This window comes from Sesamum indicum, linkage group LG6 (assembly GCF_026168435.1).
Source record: "Sesamum indicum cultivar Baizhima isolate 11 linkage group LG6, ASM2616843v1, whole genome shotgun sequence".
NCBI lineage: Eukaryota > Viridiplantae > Streptophyta > Magnoliopsida > Lamiales > Pedaliaceae > Sesamum > Sesamum indicum.
The window spans coordinates 9420173-9441425 of record NC_142662.1 but is presented as its reverse complement, the minus strand read 5'-3'; the positions used below and the strand labels follow the sequence as shown (position 1 = coordinate 9441425).

At 34.5% G+C, this 21253-nt stretch overlaps 1 protein-coding gene across 1 annotated transcript; it reads left to right on the top strand.

Annotated features, from left to right (window-relative positions):
• The first annotated feature begins 7492 nt into the window (after positions 1–7492).
• On the top strand, positions 7493–10323 carry LOC148787717 (uncharacterized). The gene is made up of 4 exons (XM_088881343.1): positions 7493–7924; positions 8100–8777; positions 9052–10068; positions 10165–10323. The coding sequence occupies exons 1-4, from the start codon at positions 7493–7495 to the stop codon at positions 10321–10323; spliced, it is 2286 nt and encodes a 761-aa protein (XP_088737469.1).
• The last annotated feature ends 10930 nt before the right edge of the window (positions 10324–21253 follow it).

Below are 21253 nucleotides of genomic sequence, written 5' to 3'. Positions count from 1 at the left end.
ATTATCAATTATATAATTTAACCAAACTATTCAAATTAGGGTGCAAATTCTACTTTAACCCAACATTTTATAATAGATGATGCTCCCATGTGAACCTAAAATATGCGAAAAATTTTAAATCACACACTAATTATAAAACACAGAAGTGCCAAGTGGACATCTAAAATCCACCTAGCACAATGACACAAAGAGCTCGACTCCTATAATGTATAAAAAACAATCACCTAACTCACACTCCCATCTTCAAGGAGATTTGGATAACTTAATATCAATAACCTTTCTATTTTGTTATCATTTGTACATGTGAAAAATATATTATCTACCAACTCTAGGAAGTGGAATCATCAAAGAGAGTATGAACTAATTAAAAACTAAATATATTGAGGATATTTTAGCCACTCAATATTGTTACAAGTTAATTTTACGGGGTAGATATTTAATAAATAACACCAGCAACAGAAGTATACTCAGTTCGTGCGGATAATTTAATTTTGTACAATTATACATTTACTCAAAACTATTAATACATAATAAATAAATTCAAAACTATTTTAATCACTGAATATTTTTATGACAAAAAGCGAATTACTGTAGGAGTATAACATAAGTAAATAATACTTGATCATCAATAAATGAACTCCTACAACATAATAAATAATACTAGATCATCAATAAATAACCTCCTACAACATAACTAAATAATACTAGATCATCAATAAGTAATAGTACTAACGTGAAGCATGCACATAGTTCAATTTAGTATAGTGTTAGAGTACAAACTTCCAATTTATATTCAATCTATCAATCATATAGTTTAACCAAAATACTTAAATCTTTTTTATATAGTGTAAATTTTTATTGTTTCTATTTAATTAGATGAAAGAGAAGATAAATAAAATAAATAAATTATCAAAAATGATAGTCTTTATATAAATTTTCATTAGTCTTATATGTGCATTAAAAGAATAGATTTCAATTGATAAATTAAAAATAAAGGATACTTTTTTTGGGTCAACAAAAGGTCGTATTTATAATGCTCACATGCTTAATAGATAACTACTCAATAAAACACAAACAATTCAATGGGGAAACTAATAAAATGTATCAACTTTAAATACATGAATTCAAAAAAAAAAACCCAAAAACTGATGGAACACAACAACCAAAGAGATTATGAACTAATTAAATAAAAAATATATTGGAGAATATTTAGCCACTCAATATTGTAACTACGAAAAGTTAATTACTGTACGGAGCAAATCTTTAATAAATAACACCAATAACAAATGTGGACTCGAATAATGTGGATAATTTAATTTGTTATAGTTATACATTTACACAGAAACATTAGAAGTTATTTTAGCCACTCAATATTTTAACAACCAAAAGCTAATTATTGTAGGGTTTAATAAATTACACTAAAAACATAATAAAACCAACGTGAAACATGTAGATGAGTCAATCTTGTATAGTGTTAGAGTACAAACTCGTTAAAATGATCAATTATATAGTTTAACCAAACTATTCAAATTAGACAAAATTCGACTTTAACCCTGTATTTTATAATAGATGATGTTCTCATGTGAACCTAAAATATACGAGAAAATTTATATCACATACTAATTATAAGACACACAAATGCCAAGTGGACATCTAAAAAATCCACCTAACACAATGACACAAAGAGCTCAACTCCTGTAATATATCAAAAATAATCCCCCACCTCACGCTCCAATTTTCAAGGAGATTTGGATAGCTTAATATCAATAACCTTTCTATTTTGTTATCATTTGTATATGTGAAAAATATATTTTCTACCAACTCCAGGAAGTGGAATCATCAAAGACACAATGCCATATTTCGTATATTCACATACTAGTACATATGTATCTGCTAACACTCTAAATGCAAAAGCAACAAATTAGAAAGAGATCTGTGTACAGATAAGAAGAAATGCGTTGACCATAAGAAAAATAAAAGGATTACCTCCATTCTTATACTGGAACCATAACCAGAACCAGCACTGGATAGATCAATCAACGCAACTAAAGCATTTAACTTATGTTCAATGCTTAAATCTGAATATTCACTCTCCATTAGTCCTAATAACCACACTTCTCCTAGATTCCTCGATTTAGTTTCATGTTAGATCTACTAACATGAACTTCGGATTGACTGCAAACCAAAACAACTTAGAATCATTTGCATCGTCTCGACTATTAACTTCAGAAATGTCATCCTACTCCCAAAGTCTTCATAATCAACATAGGAAACCATTGCATTCTTTGTCAGCAACACAAATTCGTAATTAATACCCAGATGATAAGATCTTTTCAAACAATGTTGTCACCCTGAAGTGATCAAAAAGCTAATAATATCTAAAACTTATGAATAGTGGGTATGCTTCAATTGGCATTGCTTCATGGATAACACAAAAAAAAAAAAAAAAAAACTAACAAATTTGTGATCAAACGGAATCCATTGGGGAAAAGAGCCCCTACAAAGTCAGTCAGATTGAGGTTGCAATCAAATAACTTGAATGTAGTAGGAATTTGTCATATCCCAATCCCCCTTTCGTTTTAATTTCCTTGAATCAATAGAGCCACAACCCATTAAAATTTACCGAAATCATCTATGAATGTTGTTGCGTTCAGCAAACCTGCGAATATTTTCTGTTAATCACAGTGAAGCTCCACAAACTAGTCTTTCCCTTCGAACACACCCAAAACATCCTTCAAAGATAAAATTGCTACTAAAACGAGCTTGTGCAAACTTAGGTCACCAACTTCATCAGAAACTACAGAAAAAGCTTATTGGTTGCATCAAGAAATCAAGTATCCTGCCAACAAGAGTTCACATGAAATGAGTATGCATAAAGGGTAAAGAACGGAGAGATGCTCACCCTAAGACCACCATTCTCATAGGAGCATTATACTTTATTTGTATGTTTACTGATGCTAACATTAACACTGCAACAATACTTGAGACAAACCAGGAGTACCTCACCCACCTCAAGATTTGTTTGTACCACTAAGCACCAAAGTAAGCAAAATGAAAACAAAATTAGAACTGGGGAATGTACAGAGGTTTCTTTCCCCACGAAAATGCAATAGGTCATGACCTTTAAAACCATCCAGCTCTATACATAATATTATGCTACGTTAAGAATTATTCCTGAATGAATGTTACAAATACTAAAGTTCTCCAACAGAATGTAAGATGGATTATGAACATAAAACTTCGCACAGAAAATCACACTGTGCATATTTTTATTACTTTGTGTAACGCATGGTCTTCTCACCAAGTGCAGCAAATGTAACTGAAAGAAAATTAACTTATAAAGTTATCATTAGAAGAGTTTAAAGAAAGATGGGAGACAAAAATAATTTTTTAGTTAACCATGATTCCTGACCTTACATACCCGGATAAACCTCATTGGAAGAGTTTAAAAGAGAGATGGAAGGCATAAAAAGATTTGGTAGTCATTTTCAGCCTCACATACCTAGATAAACCATATTCATAGGAAAGATTAGTGGTGAAAAATTTATATACTTGTCTATATGCAGTATGAATGACTTCTGTAACTCTTTTTACTCGAGCACAAATCGTACATTTTCTATTTGTTTACTTTTAAGTTTTACCCTTGGGCAGGAGAAGGATCGATGTAAGAAAAACCACTACTACTATACACTGAACTTGCACCCTGCAAATATAGCCATCTAAGAGGAATAATCCATAAAATTAAAGACAATTATAATAATATGGCATTTAAATGCTTTAGAATAATTATAATAATATGGTAAAATAATATCAAGATTAGAATCAATCACCTTCCAACCAAAAATAGTAGTCATATAAAGTAAAGCATGTCTAAATAAAGGCTTTTACACAAGATTTTCAGATAGCCATCAAGAAATGTGACAATTTTAAAAAATAAACCAAAAATAGAAGGAAAGGACCGTGCAATTTTTTTGAAGTTATTGCCTCCAACACAAAACGAAATAGTATTATTCGTTATTATAAATATGTAAAAGCTAAACTTACCAAACTCCCCAAACTTAAACAATGCTTGTCCTCAAATAAAAGTCTGACAATGCAAAAGACATGTTCTCAACATTGTGCCAACGATTCGTAATAACAAACGTAACCTATAACCTATGTGCACATAATCTCAAAACAGCCGCAATACGTTATGTAAGCGTTAACTTATCATAATGAGGGTAAGAGGCCAATCACATCACAACACCTTGTTTCGCCAGTGGAGAGTAGAACAATCAAGCTTCCACAAAATCATAGGTTTCTAAATGTCACCATACTCATCGCTTCAACACAATACCCTTTATCCCCTTATATTTGCCTAATTTGGAACGACTTTTGTTGTTCTTTCTTTTCTTTGGCCATTAATGATTCTTTTCCTTTTTCTTCCCCTTTTGTCTTGTCACGGCTTTTCTTTTCTTTCATTTTTTTCTTTGTTTTTGCCGTGGATTACGTCTTTAGGCCGTATTTCAGTCTTTTGATGCGAATAACAACACTTGTGGTGAAGGCACCCGGTTACTCAACCAAAAAATATTTTACCCAAAGTGCTTTACATACTCATGGCTCTAGTCACCGTTTTACGTGAATAACAATATTTGTGATGAAGTTACCCAATTACTAAGTGACCTGAACCAGCGGATTAGATGTAATCTTCCCTTTTCTTGCTATTCTTTCATTTTCTTTTCTCCCAATCACGGTAAAGAAACTTCTAAGGGGAAGGGCCTTTGACTTTTTCAAAATGATGCATGTCCCATGTTAGGCTTATAAAGATCAACTGGGCGGCGTTTGACAAACAAATATGATTTCACAAGAACTCCAATGATTAAGTGGAAGCACAAACATTCCTACTCTTTTTTCAAGCAATTCAAAATGTATGAAATTAGGCCTCAACTACTCTACATTTACTCAGATCAACAATCACATAATGCAACTGCACATTCATGTCTCAATCCTGTGCTTCCTAAATCACATTTATTCGTCAAATTACCAACTGTCATTCTCGATTAACTCGGAAAAAAAAAGTAGTAGTAGCTTGATAGTTAACAGAACACAAATGAAAACTTAAAAAGGTGGAATTCTTTACATTTAAATAGTTTATTGGGTCCTTCACATCAAAATTGGATGAGAACTTCCATGTAATTTCGATTGAACCGAGAATGTAACCCCAAAATGCTAAACAATCATATTGACATTCTTACAATCAAATATGTCTCACAAAGGTTGATATACCATAAAGAGCTCAAGACATATTGTTTACTTGAATGAGATTACACTCAATGTACATCTAAATAAAAAAGGATAAGAAACAACAAAAGTATAAATCAATTGGAAAACCATCCAAGAATGTTTTTCAAAAGAACAAACTTGCTAGATTTAAAGAAAAGTACCTTTGCACTATGGTGCAAATGATGAAATATCAAGATTTCAAGATAACAATACACACACATAAAAGGAAACATGTCTAGTGAATGAAATAAAAAGTGGAAGCCAAGAAAACTTTTTACCACCATTATCACTTTGCATAGACTTTTTACTTTCCTTAATCATCATCTGTGTCACCCTTTTCAAAGCCCCAGCCTCCAACACAGCTGTCGTGCTCCTCCTCGTTGGCACCTCATACACATTCCCTTGGTAGCTACCATGCGTGAAGACAAACAGATTAGTTTGCAATTCTCAACCAAAACTACTGCATGTTCATAAGAGGAATTAGTGTATTGTGTGTCAATTTACAATTATGAATAAAATAAATTGCAAACAGGTAGCGACCAACCACACACAGAGTATTGGAATGATGAAGTTTTTGAAGCCAAACAAGGTGGTTATACTCCTCCATGGTCGATTTGCCGGCTACAAGGCGGTTATCTGAAGAACTTCCACGAGGCACGTGCGACCGCTCCCTCGTGGATAGAACCCCCATAAACTACTCCAAGAAATCTCAGTCTATATTGATCCGGAAAATCGACAGTGGAATTATGTGAATAAGCACACCAACAGTCATAAACCCATCAAGAAGTGAATCGAAAAGATCAAAACCTAAGAAAGAAAAATATATTCAGAAGAAGCAAGTCTTGTTTTCTTGTTTACTTTTAAGGATGAGAGAGGAAGACATGCACGGTGATTGAGAGAGGAAATGGAGAGAGTAGATGTAATTGTCAAATTTGTATTTTTGCATTTTCAGAATCAACCCGTTCTTTTTTTTATTATTATAAATAATTAACTAAATCTATTTCTATTTTATATATTTGTATTTTATATCTACCTATACTCTGTATCTATCTATCTATCTATATCTATATCTAGGAAAAGTATTATTTTAAACCGCTAACTATGCCTAATTCGATAATTATGCCATTTTTGTTTAAATCCAGTAACTTACGAAATTGCTTCCTTTTAGCTCTCTGGCAGATTTTCGGATAATTTTACCCCTATGCAACTTTTGAAAGGCAGTTTTAGTCCATATGCACTCATAGTGGTAAAATTGTCCGAAAATCTGCCAGAGGACTAAAAGTAAGCAATTTTATAAGTTATTGGACCTAAACAAAAATGGACATAATTATTGAAATAAAATTAAAATTAGGCATACTTAGCGGATTAAAATAATATTTTTCCCTCTATATCTATAAAAAAGATGAATGTCTTTAAAACTTTTTTTAACTTTTTAACTCAACTAATTTAATCATATAATATTATTTTAGTAAAGATAAAAATGACTAGATGAGAACCCCTTGGAAAGCAGCTTCTCTCTTTTCTATTAAATTTCAGGCCATTAAGAATAGCTAGAATCAAAAGCCTCTCTTCAGAAAAACCAGTGCGGGCAAATCGCATATACCTAGATCTCTGATTAACTTTTTGCCTGCAATGTCACTCAACTTTGTAGAATTCCCACTCGAATTCCGTGCTAAGAAATCAATCCCTCACATGGAAGATTTCTCTGTGATGTAGAAACAAACGCAGAGTTTGAAGGATTAGGGTTTCGAATTTGGGGAAATTGGAATTGTGTGCATCCAAACTGTTCAACAGCAACATAGAAACTCGGGAAATTCTTGGACAAAAAAATTTGAATCCTGCAAATTGCCTCTTCATCAGGCCTCAGCAACTCTACGAGATGCAGCGGGATGTTGAGGAGGACGGTGGCAGTCGTGTGGAGGCTGGTGATGAACTGGAAATTTGGAAAAAATTGCAGGTATTAGAGGAAGAAGAAGGCGCGGGTTTTGATGGAGTTGTTGCACGCAGTTTGGCTGAGGAAGACGAAAAGTTGTCTAATGGAGGTTCACTGCAGCCGCCGTTTCAACTGGAGGAGTTCCTTCATTTGGCAAACCAGATCATTGATGACGGAGATGCGAAGGGTAAGGCAGCCATTGACGAACTTAAAACGAAATGGATGGCGAGATTTGGATGGGAGAAGCCAAACAAAGGTATCTGACTGGCCTGTCGACGTCTTATCTCGCCGGCGGTTATGGCTCAGACGACGCAGCAGGCCCCGGTGCATGGATCTGATGGAACTCAGCCTGCTGGTTCGCCAGCTGTTGAACGCCCAATGACTTGGAACGGGTTGTCGACGGTGGGTTGTCATAGCAGCAAGGAAGGTGATGATGTGGCAGTTCATGTGGACGACAAGGTAGATGATGACGTGTGCGATGATGTGGGCGACGATGTGGCATCCCATAGGCGACATGAGGCGGTTGAAAAGGAGGTGGAAGTGGCGGGTGATGTGGCGCGCATGTTATCGAGTGTCAAATCCATTTCTACCGGGTTATTTGTTGGTAATATCTCGTTGCATGCTTGTCCAGAACCTCTTGTTGATGATAAAATCGCACAAGCATTCAACAACTCATCACGAAAAGTTCTCTCATATTTTGCTCCGACTGTGCAAAATGGTGAGGTCATCGTACGTCCTTCGATTGATACTATCCGTGCTGGATCGAGACATTGGAAAACAACAGTTGTTGGGTATTTTCTGGGGAAAAAAATCCTATTTTCACCACCTCAAGGAGTATGCCAAATCTGTATGGCCGGCGCTACGAGATGTCACATCCACGACGAATGGGTTCTTTTTCTTCCAGTTCAAAACTGTTATTGATATGGAGGAAATTATTGAGGGTGGACCGTGGTTGTTCCAAGGACAACCTATTGTCCTCCAAAAATGGGAGCCGGGGATGGTGATGAGGAAGTTGAAACATACGCAGGTACCTGTATGGATTAAACTACGGTATCTCCCAGTGGAATTGTGGATAGAGGAGGGTCTTAGTATGGTTGCGAGTTGCGTGGGACGACCATTGTATCCGGATGCAATTACTAGAGCATGCACGAGACTGGATTTCGCTCGTGTATGCGTGATGCTTGATATTAGCTCCAAATTTTCAAAACATATCATTAATATGACGCCTGATGAGGATGGTGGGGAGTCGCCCTATAAAGTTGATGTTGAATACGAATGGGTTCCTCCAAAATGCACTTGTTGTATGACTTTGGGCCATGCCGCTAAGGATTGTACACTGAACAAAGCTCCCAAAATGGTAAAGCCACCTGTGATAGTTTATGTACCAAAAGCGAGTCCATACCGAGCGCCGACAGGGGTGGAGAAATCCTTTAACACTGTCACTGCACCAGAAGGGGGGGCATCGAGAGCCCCTGTGATGCCTGAACGGGATAGGGACCGACCTACTGTTCGTATGGTGGAGGAGGAGATAGAGACGCGCGAGAAACCTATTATGTTACTGGTCCGAGTTGTGATGATAGGGGTAAAGCTCTTATTGTCTATAATTCCTTTGACGCACTACAATTACTTGATGATGCAGTTGGTTCTCCAAGGGGTCCTAAAACGTGCAGCCCCGAAAGCGTTGATCCATGCTGAATGCGACTGTATGGAATGTTGTTGGCCTGAACAAGAGAGATCACCAACTAGTTGTCAAAGATCTAGTTTCTGAGTTCAGGTTACACTTTATTGGTTTACTTGAAACTCGTGTTTGTATTAATAATATCTCTCGCATTTAGTCATTTTTATTGCCCCAGTAGAAATGGTTTGTGGATAATGCGTCTGTTGGTAACCGTATATGGCTTGCATGGGACGAAAACTTTGTTGATGTTGATGTGTTAGAATTGAGTTCACAATACATACATGTTCGGGTTAACATTCTAGCAGTGCATGAGCCCACTATCTTTACTGTTATTTATGGTGCGAATGAAGTAGCCGATAGGCGGGATTTATGGGGTTCACTTGAACAGCTTGCTACACAATATGTGGACTTACCGTGGATTGTTGGAGGTGACTTTAATGCGGTAAGGGATTTAAGCGAGGTCTGTGGCTTGTCGGGAGACATACGAATGGCAATGGAGGAGTTCAATACATGTATCAAAAATGCTGGATTACTGCCATTACCCATGCAAGGTGAATGGTTTTCATGGCATAATTTTAGTGCCAGCCCGAGGAATCTATGGAAGAGGTTGGACCGGATGCTCACTAACGATACCTGGGCGGCGAGCTTTCTGACGACATTCTATTCCTGCCTTACCCCACGCACATTTGATCGCTCGTCGATGGTAATATCGGGGGATAGTCAAAGACAGTTCGGGGGTATGTTTCGATTCGATAACTACCTTACTCTCTCACCGAACTTTATTCCCAGTGTGCAGAATATTTGGCAGCACGAAGTTATAAGAGCTCCCATGTATGCAGTCACCCAGAAGTTAAAGGCTCTCAAATATTTATTTCGAGAGCAGCGGTGGAAGAAGGGGAACCTGACGCATAATGTACAACTTGCAAAAGGATTCTTGGAGACGGCACAAACTTTAGCCAGCTTAAATAGAGAAGATGAGTTGTTCATATTCTTGGAACACTGTTATCGCCTTATTTATTCCAAGGCGGTCAAATTTGAACAAATTATGCTACAGCAGCGAGCTACGATGGAGTGGATGAAGGGAGGGGACCAATATTCTCGCGTGTTTTTTCGCAAAATTATACAGAGGCGGACTGCGAGAAGGATTCTTCAAATTGATGATGCTCATGGGACCACTCACACGGAGCTGAATGCTGTGAGCCATGAATTTGTAGCTTATTATCAGTCCTTGTTGGGAGGAGTTCGACACCGTGAGGTTATGGATTTTTGATACATGAGACCATGGGTGCAGCATGTATTATCTGATGAGGAGGCCTCACAACTTATCTTGCCATTTATGCCGGAGGACGTGAAACTTGCGGTATTTGATATTGCTGACATCAAAGCTCCGAGGCCTGATGGTTTTTTTCTTCAGGATTCTTTAAAGCTGCTTGCCGGTGGTGGGGAGTGAGATCACTAACGCTGTTCTGAATTTCTTTACAACGGAGAGACTACTGAAGCAAATTAATAGTATGCTTTTGGCACTTATTTCTAAGGTATACTCCCCTATGGCTGTTGCTGATTTCCACTCTATTTCGTGTTGTAATGTTTTGTATAAGATTATTGCAAAACTACTTGTCCAAAGATTGAGTGTGGTGTTGGACAAGTTAATTAGTCCCTGTCATGCTGCATTCATACCTGGTAGAAGTATTGGGGACAATATTATGTTGGCACAGGAACTCTTTACCGGCTACAATCAAATGCGGGTACCATGGAGGTGTGCGTTAAAAGTGGATATTTGCAAGGCCTACGATACAGTAGAATGGGATTTTTTGTTAGCTGTGTTGCAACTCTTTGGGTTTCCAGTGGTATTCATGAAATGGATTGAGGAGTGTGTCACCACTACCTCATTCTCGGTGGGGATGAAAGAAAAACCGCATGGTTTTTTCACAGGTGCCCGAGGCCTTCGACAGGGTGATCCACTCTCGCCATACCTATTTGTACTTGTGATGGAGGTGATGCACCTGGTATTCTTACAGATGATCGACTAGGACGGGGGCTTTACCTTCCATTGGAAATGTGAGCCTTCTCGTCTTTTTCAGCTGGGGTTCGTTGATCATCTCTTATTGTTCTGTCGTGCTGACATTGACTCCATTACAGTATTCAAAGAAGGATTGGATCAGTTTGGGACGTGGTCAGGACTACGACTTAATGTGGATAAGAGTCATCTTATTATCTCCCGATCTGCACAAGGACTGAAAGAGCAGATGTTAGCAGTGCTTGGATTTCAAGAGGGGCTTCTACCAAGAGGTACTTAGGCCTTCTCTTGATCTCTTCTAGACTGTCTATCTCTGACTGTCAACTTTACTGAAAAAAATTGATGAACGTATTACTGGTTGGGAGGGCTTGACACTCTCATATGCGGGGAGGGTGCAAATTATTAAATCTGTACTGACAGCTCTGAGTGTTTACTGGGCTTCGACATTCATACTACCAAAAGGGGTTATTAAGAACATTGAGAAGCGCCTGCGGACTTTCTTATGGAAAGGAGAAGGGAGCAGTGGTTATGCCAAAGTGGCGTGGAATGAGGTTTGTAAACCACTGGTTGAGGAGGACAAGGGCTGAGGGATATGCAAAAAATTATGTGATGTCATCCGGTGTGATAGAACTTTCATTCGGGTTGATTGGCTGTACCAGGGGCGACTACGTGATGCTTCAATATGGACTATCCCTGATCATAGAGGTTCGTGGGGTTGGAAGAAAATGATCCGTCTGCGAATGTGGCTGAGACCAATGGTGGAATACCATATTGGAGATGGTGGTGAATTTTATCTCTGGTAGGACCCATGGCATCATCTCGGTCCTCTTATGGCGAGATTCCCGAGGGGACCGGTCACCCTTGGTCTTCATGAATCCATCAGACTTAGCTCTGTCATCCAAAGAGGTCAGTGGCAGTGGCCTCTCATTACTGACATACAGTACTTGGAGATTACTCACACACTTTCACTGATTCATGGGGATAATGATCGAATTATTTGGAGATTTTTCGGTGGAATCCATACGATCCAGGCTCTATACCGATTATTTGATCCACCAAGCTCGAAAGTAGGTTGGGCTTTACTACTTTCGGGCGCTTTAAAGATACCTCGCCACATGTGTATCTTATGGCTTGCTATATTGGAAAAACTACCTACGACGGACAAATCATGGTTATCTCACTTAGGTAGATGTGTATTATGTGATGAGGATGAGGTGGAGACACACACACACACCTATTATTTCGATGTCGATACAGTCGCCAATGCCTTCACACTATTAGACGAGTTGTACGCTTTGCGTGGCCTAATAGAGATTGGATGGCAGATGTTGAGTGGGCTGGAAGGAAGTGGAGGGTAAACATATCGTCAATGTGGCCTATCACGCATTACTGGGTGTGTGTATATACCATATATGGAGAGAAAGAAATCTTAGGCAATTTGAGCATATTGAGCGAAACTCGAATATTGTAGCTAGCTTAATTGTGGAGGATGTTAAACAACGTATACTTGGCATTACCTTAGCTAGCTCTATTAGTAAGCACTTTATAGATTGTGGCGTATCTATTGGCCTATCGAAGGAAACACTACTTGATTCATGATTGTTGTACTGTATCTTTCTTTATTTATGAAAATTACATTTATCGGAAAAAAAAAAAGATAAAAATGACTAGAAGAGATCATAAAAATTTAAAGAATATTGAATACAATTAGAAATTTTTTAGCATAGTTTCCAAGCACATATATAAATGATAATTAGTTAGAGACAAAATTGTCATATTAATCAAACATTTGAAAGTAAAACATGTTAAAAGATAAATAAAAATAAATAAATTGAATCACTTAACCTCAAAATAAAAGACTATTTCTTGTAAGACGCTAAAAGGTAATTTGAACATTTGGAGTGTGACTACGTACTACTTGTCATGTGATATTTTATTCATTTATGATATTATAATATGAACAAATTGTCATTGTACTAAATTCAATTTTTTTCAATAACATACACTTAAATTTTTACTCGTAATTCATCGCCACATATACCTGTTTTCCAAAAATATTAAAAGAAAATGAAGAAAAAATGGGCACGCAACCATAAATAAATAATGTCTGTACCATTTATAAACTATAAATCATTGAATAGGTCTTTTAAAATTTTGTAGACACATTTTAGTTCTATTGATACAGTTATAATAAGATTGTAACAAGTATTACAAAAATAGTTTTTTTTTTTTTTTGAAGTATTACAAAAATAGTTATTAACTACGTCATTCAATAAGTTATTAATAGACATATAAGAATAATCTATTCGACACATGTTAAAGTTTCAATAAACAACAATTTTTTAGTGATTCTTATTCATTCCCTTTGTTTTATTTATGTAGTCATCATAAATTTGATCAAGATCTTTTGAGAGTCAAACAAATTGGTTTTTTGTAAAAACAAAGTAGCTAACTAATTAACTACTTAAAAATATATTAAACTGCAACAGAAATTATAAATTTGAAATCTTATGCAATTACAAATAAATGAAATAAATAAAATAAGCTTAGCAGTTTTTAATTTGTTATATATCTTTAAATAAATCACATATGAAAAAATAACTTTAAATCACTGTTAATAGTGTACCATAGACATAGATTAAATTAAAATTCAAAATAAAAAATTTCAATAACCTTTTAAAAGCAATAACCCAATTTCAATAGATTACCAACTAATATTATAATTTTAAAGTTAATATTAATCCTTTAAAGAATTATTTTATATAATACATTAGCATAAGTATACGTGATTAAGGTCAATTATATGATGTATTTTTCTATTGATACCCCTATACTCTTGTGATATGATGCTTGTTCTTTGATGTATTTGTGATATTTTAGGTGCTTTTGTAGAAGGAACGAGAGTTGCAAAAAGAGCTAAAATGTGGAAACATGAAATATTCTAATAGCGGTGCTGCCAAAATAACCTATATATTCCAATAGCAGCGCTACCAAAATGACCCGTGACCTACAAGTTATCAGAAGTTCGCAAGACAGAAACTGGTGTTAGTTTTACCTGTGCCCATGGGCTATAAGACATGCAGTATACGAAATTTGAAAATTTCTAAGTTGAGTGCTAATATGAAACTTGTTGTGGAGCTAGTTTATTTCCTTGTAAAATATATTTTAGAAGCTTGGTAGAAATAAAACTAAAAAGGAAAGAAACGAAGAGTTAATTAAAGGCAGATTCCTTGTCCCTCCTACCATATTGAGGAACTAGCTGAAAAAGAAGAAAGGAGACAAGAGAAAGAAACTTTTTGGCTGGAAAAGATTGAAACGGAAGGAGAAGACAAGTGGGGTAGTGAGATCCGGCGCCGGAGCGACAAAACGCTCATGCCCAACTTTCGACTCCATGAGTTCCTCTTTATTTTTCTCTTTTGTGTTCGATCTAGATAGGGTGAATTAATTTGATTTTTGCTAAAACTTTTGGGAAGCCTAATTGAGACAATGTTTTAAGTAATTTTTATCAAATCAATCTAGTGCTTTGTTTTCATGTGTCTGCAACTTATTGTGCTTGCTCTTTCGATTTGAGAGTTTGGCCATCTCTTAGATTGAATTAATTATGTTGATAAACTGGAAGGAAATTCAGCATAGTGGATAGGGCAATTTGTAGTGTGAATTAAATGATATCACACATTGACATGATTCATCTGGTTGCATAATTTTTTCATAGTTCATAATGAATTATTGTTAGAAGGTTTAGATTACAGGAATCCACTATTTCCTTGATAATAATAAATTAGGCATAGCTCGAGAGAGTATATCGAATAAACTTAAGAAGAACATTAGTATATAAAAGCACTTGCTCGTTAGATTAATCTGTTAAGTTTCACATTCATTAAATCAATTAAGTAGACCTATAGCCTTTACATCTTTCTCATTCCTAAATCTTCTCCAACAATTTGTTTGCCTTATTTCCCTTAGTTATTGCATTCCGTAGTCATAATCTGTCACTTGATTCTCAATCGTCAAAATAATCGTAGATTAGTTATAGTTTTGGTACTTGTTTCATTTAAATTCTCGTGGGACCGATATTTATTATACTGCTTGATAGCTAGTGCACTTATTAGTGACTCTATACACATTTTAGCAATCAATACACAAGTGAAAGATATATTATAGATTTATGTAAGTTAGGAGGTAGTTTGATTTTATATTATTTCTTAAATAAAAACTTGCAATGGTCTTAGGTTGACCAATGTTTACCATAGTCTTAACCATGACAAAAAAATTTAAACTTTCCATAGTTTTTAGCTATAGTTGATGTTGTGGATTTATACGAAACCACAACTAATAGCAAGTATTTTATAGTTGTAGCTAATGATAATCCACTAAATTCTTTTAATTTTGAATATAGTAATTATTAGGATTAAGTACATGAGATGAATTATCTTTCTTTTCTCTTAAATAATGGAGAAAACTATTTACTCTTGTATAAATCATAATTATATTATTTGAATATATTGATAGTGTAATAGTATGATGGCTAAACATAAGCCAAATTTATTTATTTTAGGAGTAAAATATATTAAATTTTCATAGTTGGAGGGGTCAAATAATTATATATATGAATGGTATAAATTGTAGTTTTTCACCTCTTTTATTTTTCAAATATAATTTCATACTTACTATAAATTTCCCATTAATAGTTAGAGGAGAAACTCAATAAATTGAATTTATGATGTTATCAATTTATGACTTATCAATAAAATCATGAAAAAAGATCTTTATACAAGGCCAAAATACAAAGATTAAATTATGCAAAAATATGAAAATTTTTGTACTTGTATTAATAGGCTTTTGTTAGGATATAATTATTGATAACAAAGAACAATGATAAAATGAGATCTATTAATCGAGCACTCATTTTTCAAAATAATCAATATTGTCAAGCTTATGTCCAACTTGAATAAACCATATATTATCCATGATAGGTTGTAATGAAATGTCACAAGAAAAAAGAAAACGAAAATGGAGAATAGGAAAAATATTGGATTAACTAAAGATGAAGAAAATAATTGACAATAATAGAAGTTGTTGAGATTCCAAAAGAGATAATCAAAAGTTTTAAGAAAGAATGAAGAATGAGGTCATGTGGAGAAAAGATTAGCATTTAAAAAATTATATTATTTTTAAAAGTTTGGCTTAATTTTTTTTTCTTTGAGTTAATTAGTGTTTTTATTTCTAAATATAGTTTTAGTTCTTTTAATGGTTAAAGAAAATCAATAAGAAGTTAAATAAGATATAGTTATAAAAAATTCATACTAAGAACCCCAATATGAAATGATTTTCTTGTTGTAAACTTAAAATTGTGTTTAAAACAAAATTAAATCAACCACTTGAAATAGTGGTAGTAAATCCAAGTTTTTCTTAAGAAAAATTCTAGTGCACTTGCTCAAGAATATATGATCTAAAAGAAAAGAATAATTGCAATTTTGAACATATTAGTAAGATAATTGTTACTTGGGTGAGATGAACTGAAAAAGTACAAGGGGATAGTTCACTTTTTAAGTTTTGGATGAAAGCAAAACTGAAGCTTGGAGTGGATTCATAAACATCCAATTTTACTTCTCAACCATTTAATCTCCCTTACCAAACAACAAACTTCAAAAGACTATAAATCTACTGATCACTTGGGAGCAAAATGTAATGTTAGATCCATATGCAAGAACTGGAATGGGAGTGCTCTAAGAAAATAACAATGACAAGGTTTTCACAAGGCTATTACATACGTGAATCGTCATGTGCATCACGGGTAAGTGCATCATGTGCATTTGTATGGTAAATTTTCTAAGCCTAATAACAACTACAAGTTAGTATCAAAGGGAACAAACTTTCTTTAATAAAATCGTGTAAAACAACTAAATTTTGAACGTTATCAGAATTCTACGAAACTTGACCCAAAACTAAGTCTAAACCCATGCATTTGTATGGTAAATTTTCTAAGCGTAATAATAACTACAAATTAGTATGAAAGGTAAAACAAACTTTCTTTAATAAAATTGCGTAAAACATCTAAATTTTGAACGTTATCAGAATTCTACGAAACATGACCCAAAAGTAGGTCTAAACCCATGCATTTATACGGTAAATTTCTAAGCGTAATAATAACTACAAGTTAGTATGAAAGAAAAACAAACTTTCTTTAATAAAACCGCGTAAAACAACTAAATTTTGAACGATTTCAGAATTCCATGAAACTTGACTCATAGTAGGTCTAAACCCATGCATTTGTATGGTAAAGTTTCTAAGCGTAATAATAACTACAAATTAGTATGAAAGGGAAACAAACTTTTTTTAATAAAACCGCGTAAAATAACTAAATTTTGAACGTTATCAGAATTCCACGAAACTTAACCCAAACGTAGGTCTAAACCCATGCATTTGTATGGTCAAATTTCTAAGCACAATAATAACTACAAGTTAGTATGAAAGGAAAACAAACTTTCTTTGTAAAACAGGTAAATTTTGAATGTTTTCTCAGAATTCCACGAAACTTGACCCAAATGTAAGTCTAAACCCATGCATTTGTATGGTAAATTTTCTAAGCGTAATAATAACTACAAGTTAGTATGAAAGGAAAACAATCTTTCTTTAATAAAACAACGTAAAACAGCTAAATTTTGAACATTCTTAGAATTCCATGAAACTTGACCCAAACGTAGGTCTAAACCCATGCGTTTGTATGGTCAATTTTCTAAGCATAATAATACCTAAAAGTTAGTATGAAAGAGAAACAAACGTCTTTTAATAAAACCGTGTAAAACAACTCAATTTTGAACGTTCTCAAAATTTCAAAAAACTTGACCCAAAAGTAGGTCTAAACTCATGCATTTGTATGGTAAATTTTCTAAGCGCAACAATAACTACAAGTTAGTATGAAAGGAAAATAAACTCTCTTTAATAAACCGCGTAAAACAGCTAAATTTTGAACGTTTTCTCAGAATTTCACGAAACTTGACCCAAAATTAGGTCTAAACCCATGCATTTTACCATACAAATGCATGGGTTTAGACCTACATTTCGGTCAAGTTTCATGAAATTGTGATAACGTTTAAAATTTAGCTATTTTATGCGGTTTTATTAAAGAGAGTTTGTTTTTCTTTCATACTAACTTGTAGTTATTATTACGCTTAGAAACATTACCATACAAATGCTTGGGTTTATACCTACGTTTGGATCAAGTTTCGTGGAATTCTGATAACGTTCAAAATTTAGCTGTTTTACGCGGTTTTATTAAACAATGTTTGTTTTCCTTTCATACTAATTTCTAGTTATTATTACGTTTAGAAAATTTACCATACAAATGCATGAGTTTAGACCTACGTTTATGTCATGTTTAGTAGAATTTTGAGAATGTTCAAAATTTAGCAATTTTACGCGATTTTATTTGAGAAAGTTTGTTTTCCTTTCATACTAATTTGTAGTTATTATTGCTCTTAGAAATTTATGGGTTTAGACCTACTTTTCGGTCAAGTTTTGTAGAATTCTGAAAAAGTTTAAAATGTAGTTGTTTTACACGATTTTGTTATAAAGTTTGTTTCCCTTTCATACTAACATCTAGGTATTATTACGCTCAGAAAATTGATCATACAAATGCATGGATTTAGACCTACGTTTGAGTCACGTTTCGTAGAATTTTGAAAACGTTCAAAATTTAGTTGTTTTACGCGGTTTTATTGAAGAAAGTTTGTTTCCCTTTCATATTAACTTGTAGGTATTATTCATCTCTACCTAGTGATAAATAAAGGAGACGTAACCCTGTTGATCTCTCCGAAAATTTCATAAAACGGGCTTTCTAGAGATCCCCACCATCCTCGCATGAATTGCTAAGGATCCAATAAGTCTAACATTGATTCCCTCAAATGTTATTCTTAAAAAATTTACCATATAATTGTATGGGTTTAGACCTACGTTTGGGTCAAGTTTCGTAGAATTTTGAAAACATTCAAAATTTAGTTGTTTTACGTGGTTTTATTAAAGAAAGAATGTTTTCATTTCATATTAATTTCTAGTGTTTATTACGCTTAGAAAATTTACCATACAAATGCATAGGTTTAGACCTACGTTTGGGTCAAATTTCGTGGAATTCTTAGAACGTTCAAAATTTAGATGTTTTACATGGTTTTATTAAAGAAAGTTTGTTTCCCTTTCACGAAACTTGACCCAAACGTAGGTCTAAATCCATGAATTTGTATGGTAAGTTTTCTAAGCGTAATAATAACTACAAGTTAGTATGAAAGGAAAACAAACTTTCTTTAATAAAACCGTGTAAAACAGCTAAATTTTGCACATTTTCAGAATTTCACGAAACTTGACCCAAACATAGGTCTAAACCCATGCGTTTGTATGGTCAATTTTCTAAGCGTAATAATACCTAAAAATTAGTGCTACACTTACTATCATAGGAACAATTTTGTTCTAGAGGGTGGCAATACTAGGTCCGCATCTTCCCAGATTCGTATCCAAATGTCGCTGCTTGTTTGTTGCATAAATCTAAGGGTGGCAATTAGATCCGTACCTTTTCCGGACCGGCTGCATCAAAAAAATTAAAAGCAAAGCGGGTAATGGGTCCTAAGAACTTGGACCTGGTCGGGTCCGGTGCGGATCCCGAGTTCTTAAGGACGCCCGCCCCCGTATATTTATTTAATATGTATTTATATTATTTTATTTTATTTTAATAGAATAGATACTAACAAAATATTATATCATTTTATTTATTTATTATTAGGTATTTGTTCAACAATTGATGAAATTAAAACTGAAAAATTATCCCACAATACTTACAGAAGAAGCATATGAAGAAATTGTTACTAATGTATAATAGTTATAAATTATTTTGGATTATTTTGCTATGAATAATTTTATTTGTACATGAAAATTTTTTTGTTGAACTTCAATATTTGGGTTGGGTCATGAACAATTTTATTTGTAATTGATATGTTAATTTTTTTTTTATAAATATATATGTATGAAATTAATAAAAACTAAAAATAATTGGTCTACCGAGTTAAACCAGCCCTTTAAATAACTGGGATGGGGTAGGTACCGGGTCCTCTCGAAGTTGGAGGGCGTATCCTGGATCGACCCAAACCCGCCCCATTGCCACCCATACATAAATCCCAACCTCTCCGTATTAATAACAATTTTTGCTTTTCCTCACTGGAATGTAGGGTAATCTTCTTGTTCGAAGATATATACAAAAATGAATAAGAAAAAACTGGATAAAAAAAGGTGTGAAAGCATTGAAACCAAAGAAGAAAGAAACAAGTTTCTCGACAGCGTTAGCTCAGTTCAATCGTATGCAAAATATTTTACCAGCTAGGTTGTGTTCACAATTGCAGAGAGACTATAATAATCCAGGTCAATCAATAGAGATAGCAACGTCGCGGGTATGGAGCGACTTTTGGTGGACCCAGGACCCTTCCATCCAACTATGAGACAGACCTGCACCCCCCAACCCCGGATTTTCTTATACCTTGCAACACTTGAAAACCTAACGGTGCAGGTTCACACCGACAAATTCGAATTTTTTTAAATGCATAAAAAAAAGAGGAGAGAAGCCACAATGAAGGATCAGGCGATGGAGACGTGAGGCACGACGAGTGCTGAGCAGGCGATGGGGCAAGGCGAGAAAGAGGCAATGACGAGGTAAGAAGGCAAGGCAAAGCGTGCGTTGTAGCAAGGCGGGCGGGACAAGGCAAGAGAGCTACGCCTAAACAGTGAGAGAGAAGAGAGATGACGAGAAATTGAGAAAAAATGAAGAATGATGGAGGGCGAAAAGTAGATCTAGGCAAGAAAGAAAACGATTGAGAAAAGAAATAGAGATTTGAGAGAGAGAATGAGATGGTGGGAGTGAAAGAGAGAGTGTTTGGAGGCGGTTGGGAAGGGTAGGGATTAGGAAAAATTTAAATAAATTACATACTAATGCAATTTAAAAAAAAAAAGTAAATTACAACTTATCTATAAAATTAAAATATATATATATATGTACTGGGTTGGGCCTCGTGCAGGTCTTTAAAATGAAGGCCCAAGAACGGGTTCTCGTGAGTTCGGGTTATATAAATTGCCATCCCTATCAATAATTAATTGTGGCAGAAAAAGTGTCATGAAATTTTAGCTAAAATGAGGGTTATTTAATTTTTGATATCGGTTGTATGAGAACAAAAATGCCCAAAGGAAACATAGTGGCTTGGACCAAGAGTTTTTGAATATAAAATGGGTTTATATTACAATCCTTGAAATATAATGACTTTAGTTTAATAGTGATCGATTTTTGAATTCAATCATTAACTGACCTTTTATGAAATAATCTTTCGATTGT

Coding starts and splice junctions, on each gene's coding strand:
- LOC148787717 (XM_088881343.1), top strand. CDS start 7,493: ATGGCTCAGACGACGCAGCAGGCCCCGGTGCATGGATCTGATGGAACT. Junction 7,925..8,099: donor TGCAAAATGGTGAGGTCATC/GTACGTCCTTCG, acceptor TTTTTCTTCCAG/TTCAAAACTGTTATTGATAT. Junction 8,778..9,051: donor TCCGAGTTGTGATGATAGGG/GTAAAGCTCTTA, acceptor TTGCCCCAGTAG/AAATGGTTTGTGGATAATGC.